The sequence below is a fragment of the Brienomyrus brachyistius genome, unplaced genomic scaffold (genome assembly GCF_023856365.1).
Source record: "Brienomyrus brachyistius isolate T26 unplaced genomic scaffold, BBRACH_0.4 scaffold37, whole genome shotgun sequence".
Lineage (NCBI taxonomy): Eukaryota > Metazoa > Chordata > Actinopteri > Osteoglossiformes > Mormyridae > Brienomyrus > Brienomyrus brachyistius.
In genome coordinates this window covers 3,119,817-3,132,823 of record NW_026042312.1, presented here as the reverse complement: position 1 = coordinate 3,132,823, position 13,007 = coordinate 3,119,817, and the positions used below count along the sequence as shown (strand labels likewise).

The 13,007-nt window shown below is 43.5% G+C and overlaps 2 protein-coding genes across 2 annotated transcripts in view; both read right to left on the bottom strand.

The window, feature by feature from the left end:
- LOC125722204 (stonustoxin subunit beta-like) overlaps window positions 1-13,007 on the bottom strand; it is a 65,182-nt gene that overhangs the window by 26,717 nt on the left and 25,458 nt on the right. The window lies entirely within an intron of this gene.
- On the bottom strand, window positions 7,878-10,112 carry LOC125722188 (uncharacterized). Its single transcript, XM_048998373.1, has 2 exons — window positions 9,900-10,112; window positions 7,878-8,665 (listed from the first exon to the last, which is right to left on the bottom strand). Exons 1-2 carry the CDS (start codon window positions 10,009-10,011, stop codon window positions 7,920-7,922), a joined length of 858 nt encoding a protein of 285 aa, XP_048854330.1. The 5' UTR covers window positions 10,012-10,112; the 3' UTR covers window positions 7,878-7,919.

Below are 13,007 nucleotides of genomic sequence, written 5' to 3'. Positions count from 1 at the left end.
TCATACATTACAACATCATTAAAGACAGTAATACACAATGGGAAAAAGGAAAGAAAGATATTAAATAAAGAAAGCCAGATGACAACAGAGGAGAGGAACCAAAAAACCCCTAGTAAGGAGAAAAAAAGACCTCTGGGGGTCCATGGACAACTGGCTGCCCAACCCCCCCGGCAGACTAATATTGCTGAGAACAGAAAAGAGTGGAGCTGCTTGCTAAAGGCCAGGTGTGAGGTGTGATTAAAGTCTGTCAATAAGCCTGTTCTCCACGCTGGCCTGTGTAGGGTGACACTCAAGGCTGCACCCAGGATGACACAGTTAGCAGGTCCAATTCGCAGTGTCACCCCTCCATGGGACAGAACCAGGACTCCAGCTGAGATGGTGCCCCCCCCCCCCGGGCAGCACCTGGAAATGTGGGGAGGCAGAGAGCATGGATGGTCAGAACATGCGTTGACCCATAAATGGACAAGCATACTGGATAAAAATGGCATTGCTTAATGTGACAGTACCCACCCCCCCCCCCCCAACCCACCAAAAGCATGCGCTCCGGCCATGAAGTCCAAGGGGGTTAGACAACAGGGATGGAACCAGACTGGACTCTGGACTAGACAGGGGACGACAGAACAGATGGTAGACAGGACAAGACCAGATAAAGGAAAAGCTAGGAACCACAGGTACAGCAGTCCTGTCAGACCCCAAAACAGGACGGATAGGTGGAGGGTCAACAAGAACAAGGGCACAGGATGCAGAAGACAAGGAGAGATACAGGCGGGACAGAGCAACAAGACAAACACTGAGGCACAAAAAGGAATAACATGGGGCATCCAGGGAAGCCAGGCGAAGATTCGGGGCTGGGGACCCTCCTAGGCCCCTTTCCAGGTGAGGCTGAACTCTGCCGAATCACAGGACCAGAGGGTCTGGGAGGGCCAGCAGGGCCGGAGGACGTGAGGGGTTGGCGGGCGATGAGAAAACCGCACAGCAGTAGAGCAGCAAGGAGACAACAGGACAGGAACAGGAAGATGACAAGGGACATACAGGGCAAGAGTAGAGACTGGCAAACCCTCTCTGGGAGACAGACATTCTGCCTGCCGCTTTCTTGGGCTCCTGTTGATACTGGTGACCAGAAACTGGGACCAGAGTAACTGGAGTCTGGGATGAAGGAGGGACCCACGTAGCAGGACCCAGGGCAGTCCAGCAGGACATCCTCTGGATCCATCTTCTCTGGGCTGGTGGAAGCCTGCAGGCATGTGCCCATGGGACGTCAGGATAGAAAGTGGGCACCAGCAGGCCGTCAGGAGATGAGGTGGGCACCGGCTGGACGTCTGGGGACATTGAGGTGGGTGCTGGCCAGGCATCAGGGGACAGAGAGGTGGACGCTGGCCTGACATTATGGAGCAGTGTGGCAGGTGTCGGCTGGTTACCAGGGAACCGTGTCAGATTCTATGAGAAGCGTAGAGGCAACCAAGGCCTCACCTGTGTTGGACACTGTGGGTGCGGCCTGAGCGGCCCTCTGGGCCGGGAGCCTTGAGTGCGGATGTAACGACTGCAACGGCCGGCTCTCCTGGGCCAGATGCTGTAGATTCAGTGTCTTTCAATCACGAGTGCGCTTCCCTAACCATTATGTCACCACTGCTCACTACTATGTGTACTATTAAAAGAGGCAGTAGGGTCTTGTCCAGCCAGCTGACAAAACGTTTCCACATTTAATTGGAACGAAGGACGGTAGGAAACATCTGTATTGTGTGCAGACTTCCAATAAAACCATGTTGAAGCAAAGTCCGACCTCTACTGTGGTCCAGCACTCTGACAACCATAGAACTAGGAGTGAAGCCTGTTCTTCTGTGCTGGAGAGCTTTGGGGAGCATGTTTTGGCGAACAGGGGGATCACAGTAAATCCCAGAGAAGCATCATCGTCAGACTTCAAGTGACAATGAGGACGCAGGTCGCCCTACGGCAAACGACATGGAGACGGCGGGCTCCTTTTCTCCAGAGCACCCCACCTCTGCGGGGTTCAGCACACTCACTCCATTCCAGAGGGCCCTGAGGATCTCCGCTATAGCTGTCACACCCTCCACTTGGGAGTCCGGGGAGAGGGCGGCTATGCCATCTGTCAGAGATGGGCCATTCTCTCTGGGGAAAGATGTACTGCGGCCTGAACCAGCGACATTAGGTATGCTTGACACAAGCAGCAGTGATCGGCTGTAGGGACCTGGGGAATCTACTGGGGCTTGTCGAGTTCCGTCAGTCTGTTGGGTGCCAGGATGAACGACTCTGGGAGCAGGTGTTGTCAGACAATAAACTGGGATTTACTGGGATCAAGATGGGAGGCTAGGGAACGAGCAACATGGAGGGCACCACATCAATGGCGAACACAGGGCCAGGAAGCACTTATACAGGAATAACAAGGGAACAGACTGGAGGTAGCTGGGAGTGTTTAACATGAGGGATGGAACGAGACGCGAGACCAATGAGCAGCAGGCATGGCTTATTAGAGCCACGTCAGGGAGGTGGCAGGACATGACGTTTGGGGCTATGGTTAGGGTTAGGATTAGGCTTAGGTTTAGGGTAAAGTGTTTGTGGCAGAGAGCGGTCAGTAGTACAAGGACACGACTATGCCACCTGGGGAATTTCACCACAGGAAAAATTACTCTAAATTAAGAGCACACAAGTTCATTTACCGAATGGAGCTGGACATGTTTGTACTATTAACAGGTTGTTGAAAATATAAAACAAAAAAACAAGACAAGCGCTTTAGCATCAACAACCTTAAAAAAGAAACCAGCAACCAGCCTTTGGCCACTGGCTGACTAAACTCAAGCAGGAGACAGGTGTCCGGGGAAGTTGATCAAAAGGGGGAATAGAGTCCCTTAAACTAACACACACACACACACACATACACACACACACACACACACACACGCACCTGTGCTCCACCACACTGATCCCAACACAAATATACTGCACAAGGTGAAAGTGTGAACACTACCACCCCAGACAAATCAAATCTTAGTCAGCCAGATCAATCGAGGCAGCCACTGCTCACAGTCTCCCAGAAAATACCCCAATCTAACCAAGAATCTGAGTGTTGAAAACTATGAAGAGTGCAAACAATGAGTAGCAGAATACAGGCTGTCCCTCTGTATCAGTCCCAAACAGAAAGAAAGGGCGGCCTAAAGTCTGTTAAGTCGCAGAACTAGGGAATGAAACAGCTCCAAATGCAGGAAAAGGTGCGACGATCCTTAGCGCGTTCCAAGGCTCCCAGCACATCGCCGATGTCCCACCGAGGATCAGGAGCTTCAAGCAGCAGTTGTTGGGCGACATCGGACCGCCTGAGGACAAGACAAGACTGATGGAAAAGAAAAACTGATGTAGGAAACACAGCAGCCACAGTGCAGGTTCAAACTATTATTGTCTGACAAATCTGCTGGAAGAGGCATAAACTGAAGCTAACGAGCAACTGAAACTGTAATCCTGGCAACAACCGTAACTACAATTAAAACACATCAAGTAAAGCAACTGACAAGTAGCTATAGGCCTAGTCACCAGAATAACTTGCAACCACTGGAGCTGCAACACAGACACCAGAGAAACACTGCAATATAAAATATTACCATTAGCCATTTAAATAAAGCAGAGGATTAACGCTAATTAAAACAGCAAAACCTCCCACCAAGACACAGAATAAGTGTGAACCTCAGCCAGCATGCCAGCGTACCACGGCAGACCAGTGCGGTGCGGAAGGGGAGTTACCGGACCGGGAAACGCCAATGACACCTCCACACACTAGGGGTCCCCACACACACTTACCAGAAATAATCAACAAGTCCTACCCGCAAAATTCCACACTGCTACAGTTGGATGGCCTTGGGATTTTTCTCCAGAACCCCAAGGCTCAATGGAAGTACCGCGAGATTCTTAAACCCTTACCTGAGGGAGGAGGCTTCCAGCGTAAGGAGAGGTTCACCAGAATCCCCGGGCTGGATGGACATCGTTCATCCTTTACCTGGGGAATGAGGCTCCCAACTCGTGGTGACTTACCCAAGCCCTGGTGCTGGATCATCATTCAATGCTTACATGGGGAAAGAGAGACCTTACCCTTGGCCTCCAAGCCTGGAAGTACCCTGAGCTCTAGACCCAAGCTTAACCCTAACCCATAAGCATAGGTTCGCAGCATGAACGGTTCTCACCTGATACCAGAAAACCATACATGTTCTTAATCTGAAAATCAGTTCATCGTTTTCCCAGAAGGTGGCAGCACATCAACACTGCAAGCTTGGCACATCCCTTTGGATACAATGAGCTATCCTTATATTTTGAAATTTTTTAAAACTTATTTAAATCAGTAAAACAAATTACTTCCAAAAAGGATAGAATCATGTCTACCCAATACCCCTTGGCACCATGTTAGTGTGAATGGAGTTTTCACTCCAGCCCTGAGGGATTCAGAGCAGACACAAAAGATTGTGAAGCCATGTGTGATTTACAGTGAAAGGTGACTGAACACAACGCACAGCCTCTGTTATGACTCCATTGTTCACCATGGTTCAGCACCATCTATATTTCTATTATTTTTCAAGGTATTTTACTTGTGGTTTTACACTTAACATGGTATCGACAGGCTTGCTCCAAAGAGATCTCATTGTATTTACAGTGACAGTAACGCTGCCTTATCTTGCGAGAGGAAGTAGCATATGGGTGCGCTGCTAACGTTAGCATTAGCAAACCTAGCTGCCTAGCAGTGTTGGTAGTAACTCGTCAGTGTAATTCCACTACTTTTGTTTGCACCATGTATTTCAACATCGACGCGATGTTAATGTGATCACTATGCAACCTTTAGCCCACTGTTATTTTCCTTGATTATGTAATTATACTGGGCAGGTCAGGCAGAGGGAGCAGACGCTGATGCAGCACATTGCCGCACCAACCACACGTCCAAACTGCTGGCGATCCTGGCCGGCGACCCCCCAGGCAGACACACGGTCGAATCCCACCCTTATTATAATTACTTTTATATACAGTAATTGGTAATTAGTAATTTTCAGTAGCTTGCACAAGGCTGCTGACTAGCAACGTTATTCGTTGGCTGAATCCGAAATAGCTGTAGTGCTACGATGCTGGATTGTTACAGGGACAGTGATAAATGCAGACCCCTTTATTCTGATTGCGTTAAAAATCAAATGTTTTTACTCAGATTTCATCCATTTGGTGGTGTGCCATATAATGTGCCATGTTTTCCTAAAAGCAGATTTTTTTAAAAGAATGGCAAAATAGAGCAGCGCACTGAATTGTAATGCCTGTATCTTGAAACGTAGCGTGTTGTCAGACTCTCCGATACACAGCTCTATGGTCCATACAGAGGAGATGAGGAACATGCAGTCTGCTAAGTCACGTGGTTACCTTTCGTTAGGTGGCTACGTTTACATGCCTTAACGCAATTAAGATGTTTTCATGTAAACAGATTAATCGGGGAGCTCATTTATAAAGGCTTCGTGTGACTGAAAAAGACGAGAAGCATTCATACATACATTTATAGGAAGATTTTGGGATTTACAAAGAAAAACGTTTTGTGAAAAAGACACAAATCTTGTGAACGAGGTTGAGAGATGCTGTTTCGACAGAATCCTGTAGAGGGCACTGTGTATGCTAAATCGAAGGCTCCAGGAATGTATTCGGCATTTATAATCATAAACAATAATACTTGAAATATTTGTGGGCACATGGCAATTGGCTCTGAGATTAAAGTTTTTTAAAATGAATTTGTTTAAATTTTTGGGCCGGCATGGTGGTGCAGTGGTTAGCACTGTTGCCTCACACCTCTGGGATCTGGGTTCGAGTCTCCACCTGGGTTACATGTGTGCGGAGTTTGCATGTTCTCCCCATGTCGTCGTGGGGTTTCCTCCGGGTACGCCGGTTTCCCCCCACAGTCCAAAAACATGCTGAGGCTAATTGGAGTTGCTAAAAAATTGCCTGTAGGTGTGAATGGTGTGTGAGTGTGCCCTGCGATGGGCTGCCCCCCCCATCCTGGGTTGTTCCCTGCCTTGTGCCCATTGCTTCCGGGATAGGCTCCGGACCCCCCGCGACCCAGTAGGATTAGCGGTTTGGAAAATGGATGGATGGATGTATGATAGAATGATTAAGCTGTAGCACATTTCAAATAATATTTCATTTGTAACACATTTGTTCTCCAAACTTCTACATTTTTAACCTTTGGCCACAAGATCATCTTCTTCCTGCCAGTATCTTTTCTTTCCTTTGATCCTCGGTTGTTGGAATCTGCTCTGCTGCTTGGAAGTTCCCTGGGGAGTTAGTGTTGGGGGCTTCTGGTGGAATGTGACCATCGGCAGCCATGGGCTGGATAGCGCTGTGGTGCTCAGCCTGGCTCTGTGCCCTTCTAGGGGCTCTGTGTCCTTTGTTAGCACAAACATTTTGCACACCTGACATTACCATGCATACAGTATTTCGCGTATTTTACAAAATACAAAAACACTGATCAAAGTCTGTAGAAAAAAACATTTTATTTCATGAACTAAGTCAAATATGAATCATAAAACACAATTAAAATACTTTTTTTGAATACATGCCTCAGAAATTGCACATCCCTGATTGTGTGTTACCTTCATGCTGCCTTGAAATTTTTGATTTCTTCACTGTAGCCCTATGTTATACAATCTTATCTTAACCTTATGTTAACTGATCCTATTTTTATTTCTTAAAATATCCCCTCCACCACCCCCCTCTGAGGAGGACTGCTTTATTTATAATTAATCTAATCCAATGTTATACAATCTTATCTTAACCTTATGTTAACTAATCCTAGTTTTATTTCTTAAATATTCCCTCCACCACCCCCCCTCTAAGGAGGACTGCTTTATTTACAATTAATCTAATCCTATGTTATACAATTTTATCTTAACCTTCTGAATTAATCCTATTTTTATTTCTTAAATATTCACTCCACCACCCCCCCTCTAAGGAGGACTGCTTTATTTACAATTAATCTAATCCTATGTTATACAATCTTATCTTAACCTTATCTTAATTAATCCTATTTTTATTTCTTAAATATTCCCTCCACCACCCCCCCTCTAAGGAGGACTGCTTTATTTATAATTAATCTAATCCTATGTTATACAATCTTATCTTTACCTTATGTTAACTAACCCTATTTTTATTTCTTAAATATTCCCTCCACCACCCCCCCTCTAAGGAGGACTGCTTTATTTATAATTAATCTAATCCTATGTTATACAATCTTATCTTAACCTTATGTTAACTAACCCTATTTTTATTTCTTAAATATTCCCTCCACCACCCCCCCTCTAAGGAGGACTGCTTTATTTATAATTAATCTAATCCTATGTTATACAATCTTATCTTTACCTTATGTTAACTGATACTATTTTTATTTCTTAAATATTCCCTCCACCACCCCCCCCTCTGAGGAGGACTGCTTTATTTATAATTAATCTAATCCTATGTTATACAATCTTATCTTAACCTTATGTTAACTAACCCTATTTTTATTTTTTAAATATTCCCTCCACCACCCCCCCTCTAAGGAGGACTGCTTTATTTATAATTAATCTAATCCTATGTTATACAATCTTAAGCTTACCGTAACCTATCCTATCTTAATTTTATTCTATGTTATCTTATCCTATCTTTCTTATCTTATGCTATGCAATCCTATCTTATTCTTACTACTTAATACTATGTTATCTTATATAATCTTATCCTAAACTTATGGTAATTTATCATGTCTTTGTAAAACATAAAATGGCATACAAGTTAAGACTATCTTAACTTGTCCTATCTTAAGCTTATCCTATAGTACCTTATGCTATAGAACTACATGGTAACATATCCTAATTTTATCTTATCCTAAGTATGTATGACAACTCTTGTGTAATTATGTGCTGAATCTACAGGGAAATGTAGCTATGTGCATCTGACTGATAGCCCATCTCCACACCCATCTCCTGAGCCCTGGGCATGGTACTTAGCTGCTCCAGTGCATCAATAGGAAAGATGAACTCATCTTCATCAATCCTACGCCTCTTGGATGAATGAGTACCCTCATTATCCTCATTCTTCCCCTGTTTCGCTAAGTTAATTTCATTTAAATGTCTGTTCCAAAACTCCTGACACCAGTACTCAGTAAAGCACTTGGCGTCATAGGTCATTTTAGAGTATTTTGTTACATAATAGTTATACAACCAATAGAATTTTTCCAGGTGAGATGAGGCGGCTACAGCCTGTGCTGGAGCCTGAAGCAGAGGGGTCAGATGAACCAGGCCTGGAGCTGAATATGGATGTGGAGCTGGGCTTACAGGTGTGACTAAGTGTGGGGATAAAACAGAGGAGCCCATAAAAAGAAATGGGGATGAAACAAAAGGGGAGGGGGCTGAAGACGGAAATAAAAATGAAGAGGAGGAGAAGGTTGGTGAGCTGGGCTTAGGCTCTAACCCCTTCTGTTGGTCATACCTCCTTCTTCGCCCTGACCGGCCTCCCGCCGTATTTCTACGGCGGCCTGTGCCCTGCTGACCCCTGCTGGTTGCCACCGGGATGGCAGCAGATCCAGGAGAGGCAGACGTGGTCAGGGAGCTGGCTGCCGGCGGCCTGGTGCGGCACTTCTTCCGACGGCCAGCATCACTGGAACTGGTTTGTCCTTTGGGATTATAAAGACAGGGGACAGCATATTTAATTTAAATGAAACATTATGTCACTGTACAACAACACTACATCACAACCATCACAGATATCACACTTGGCAGTCGGTATTGCACACTAAGAAAAATTCTGCAGTCTTTATTGGATACAGGAAACACACGCTTGGGAAACTTATGCGCTGGTCTTGACTTGGGCCGTCTGCGTTTCAGCAGGGGAACCTGACCTATAAAAACAAGCCAGTTTGTGCACAGATTCCCTGATACGCAGAACAACAGCGAAAAACAACACTGGAAAGGTTCATGTGCATCAAATATAGCAGCCCACTCAATCCAAATGTTGGCATCAACAACTGACTATTAAGTTAAATCCTTTACATATCTTACACTTTCCATAAGTTGCATTATTTATTCACTCTCAAGGTACCAAACTAAGATTTATGCTTTTTCTGATTACTACCGCGTTTCCCCGCAAATAAGCCCTAACATGATTTTTCAAGAAGCTCGTAATATAAGCCCTAGTTATTGTCCCATGGATTGTACGGTAACTAGAATGAGATGCGGTTATACTACGAGAAGGCTACATGGACAAGAGGCGCTCATTTAAGGACAGAGTTATTGCTAAACATGAGAGATTGGGGACACTGGTTCTACAGGAAATTGAGTTGCGAGATATTCAGGACGGAATTTGGAACTTGGAGATTTACGATGATGTTCCAGAAGAACATGACATTACGACTATATTTGAATAAACATATGCAGTATACAGCAGAATTTTGTTCATGAATAAATTCACCGTCAAATTGTTTACATGGAAAGATACTGTTAGAAGATGACATGATGTCTGTGTTTGAATAAATGTGGATTTTTTTCATGAATACCGGTAAATATACTGTAGCATGTTATACTTGGGAAAATACTACCTTAATATAAGCCGTAACGCGTCATTTGGAGCAAAAATTAATATAAGACCCTGTCTTATTTTTGGGGAAACACCGTATATTAGGATGTTTAAACACAGCACAGCCACAGATTTTACTGATTTCATTATATAATGCAGTAGACATGCAAAAAGACTCCCGTATATTAAAGCTAAAGGTGAACTACTTTATTATTTAGACATGTACTTCTAAAACAAGATAATAGAACAGAAGATTCAAGAAGGCTAGTCAAGCATATTCTGACTTTAACTCTTTAAGTGCTGAGTTAGTCTGGGCATCATTTTGCCATCCTTACCTCGGCCAACTGGACCGGGGATGTATTCCGGGGCGATCCGCACACTGACTGCACCTTTCGGCAGCAGCCAGTCAATCCTCTGGAGATTCACGGTGGTTTTCACGATGGACATCTTTCGCGTCTTCTCTCTTGCTGATAAACTGCAAGTCTGAGCTGCTTTAAATGTTCAAATGAAAACTCTAAACGGAAAAGAATTGTTATGATTCGGTTGCTAAGCTACGGTGGCCGATTGGTGTCAGCGCGCTGCAAAGTCTTCAAACGCTTTAATCAAATGACAAAACATACGATCTACATTTACAAAAGCGCAGAAACGTAGAAGTACCACAAAATTTTAAGACAAGTTTAAAAACATATAAGCGCTGAAAATCCGCTCACAACACAGTTGTGAAGTTTCTGGGTGACAAAGAAACAAGACGGACCAATTATGGTTTAACTGTATATCGAATGTTTACGAAATGTCGATATCTTATCAAAACAGGATATAGAATGAAACACTACATTATATCAATCAATCATTCGGTCGCCATTAAAAATATAGAATAATATTCCTTCCTTGTTATAAGTAACACGAGAGCTGCGGTTTTGAAGTTGCACAGACTCCCAGAATTCATAGCGATAATTACGCGACCCATTCAATTAGTGGGTTTTTTGATAATTGGGAATGCGTTGGGTGCGTTGGACTTCACTTAGGTCTGACTGCAGCTGACGTGAGGGGAACGCCATCTGCCGGCGGCTGCAGGAGTGTAATATAATAATATAAACTGTAATATAAACTTGTAATATAAACTGACAGCAGCCAAACTAGACAACTTCTACTCCTCGTAGTGCGAGACCTGACTGAGATGGCCGCACTTCCAAAAGGGTGTAGATACATCTATAAAAATATCACCTGCATGCACATTACTTCTTCTACAATAACCAACTCCTGATCCAAAGTGCTAGCAGTGAAAAGATAGCTGCCAGGAAAAAGATCAAATACATTTATTTCAAGGATTCAAAGTTTTTATTGTCATGCACAGAATACAATGCAATTCTTACTTGAATGCCTTCTTCACAGACTAGACGATTAAACACATAAAGCAGCGCAACATTACAGTAACTAACAATAAATAAACAATTAACTTATGTGTACTATTAGAGCATTTATTGAAACTTTACTTCTTTACAGGCTTTTCGGGAGAAATAGCAGATAACGTATCGGAACTTCCAGAGATACAAACGTCATGCGTGTGACTAAAATTATTCAGCCAATAAGGGCAAAGTTGTGTCACGGAGGCAGTTCCAGTTTGTGCAGCCGGCTGAGAGGTTTTTTTTTATTATTTTTGTTATTGAAGCTTTAAATTACAACAGAAGTAATAGCTGACCAGTGACCATTAAGATTAACAAAACAAACAAGAACATTTACGAGACATTTACAAAATAAGCCAGGGGCACATAGTAGCGACATTTACAGTTACGCCGGCTGAAAGGTGCTGCACGATCTTACTTGCTCTCTGCACGTGCTGCACGATGTGTCACGATCGTCTTGTAGGTTTTTGTACCATGTGACTTGGTGACGTTAGGTGACGTTTTGCAGGGCCGGCTTTATGTCGGACAAAAGAAATCTAACCATGATGCAGTAATTCTAGAGGCAGCAAAGCAGACTAACCAAAGATCTCATAGTAAACAAAGGAATGTGATACTGCAGTTAAGTCTCGGAACAAAGCTTTTACAATGTTAAAAAGTACTCACAACTTTCAGAATTTGATTGAGTACAAAAAGTTGCAGGCTAACGTAAGGAGGGTAGTTAAATGAGCAAAGAGGGAGTTTTGGAGGTCCTTCTGTAATTCAGTAGGACGGGAAACTGACATTAGTAAAGTCTGGGGAATGATAAAAAAGATGCATGAGATTAAAAGGGAGTATGGATATTCAGTTCTAAATGATAATAACATAATAACAGTTACAGATGGGGAAAAAGGCAAAATGTTAGTTTTGTGGTTTTTCATTCCCTGCTAAATCAGAAGTCAGAAGTGTAGATCCAAAATTCAGTCTTTATTGCAACAATTAAGTTACAACCAAGGCCGGACACTTAAAGTGTGTCCAGTACTGTTTTATACCTATTTTTATACAAGTTCTTATCATTTAACAATATCTCGTCACTTAAGCATCATCATTCCTTCAACCATTCACAATCATTGTTTTTTACATCAATCCACACCCCTAGGTGATAAGTTTGTCCATCATTTCTTTTACTGTTTGGTCCCTCAGCCGAACGTAATGGTGGTGCGACCATCTCCACTTGGTTTTTTAAAAATGCTCAGCCGTGAACTTTTGGTGAGCCTGTTGCACATTGTCTAATTAGAGGGTTGATAATATATTTGTCCTTCAACATAATGATAAGGCATAACACTAATAAAGGTGGATATTCATGCATTCAGGGCTAACATAAAGTAGCTAACAGAACATTTGAGGCTAATACAAGGTGCAAATACATACTCAATTGATTACATTGTGTTGATTACATTATAATGATTACATTGTAATGATTACATCACGGGTATTTGGCATGCTTTTTAATAATACCGTAATGATTATATTCTACATTGTATAGTGCTAAATAATATCCCATATATTTCCCCCCTTTGGGATTCTAAAGAGTCCCACACACAATTCTGTCCATCCAGCCTAGGAGGGAGGGCTAAAACCCTAAGATCTAGGGAAATTCCACTCCCAGCCCGCCACAGGCGCGGCCCCCCTTCGGGGTCCATGGCTGACATGGCTCACAAACTATCAACACTCAGAATCAACCAACAGCAATGAACTCCCCAGGATACATTGCATATATTATCAGGAATACATAATCTACCAGGAGTACATCACCTACCACAAGCTCATTACATAAACATATACGGCTAATGCAAAGATAACTGAAAGGTTAACTGATAACACTGTAGATTACTATAACAGGCACTCTGTCATGAGCAGGAAAGTCCCAGGTGTCGTGGGCGGCAGGCAGGCTGCAGCGTTTCCAACATGGAGTATTCACAGGCGGTACGGCCGAACTTCAGCTATGGGCAGGAGCGTATCCAAGGTGTCTATGTCGCCATCCGTTTCCGTGTTGGTCCAGGA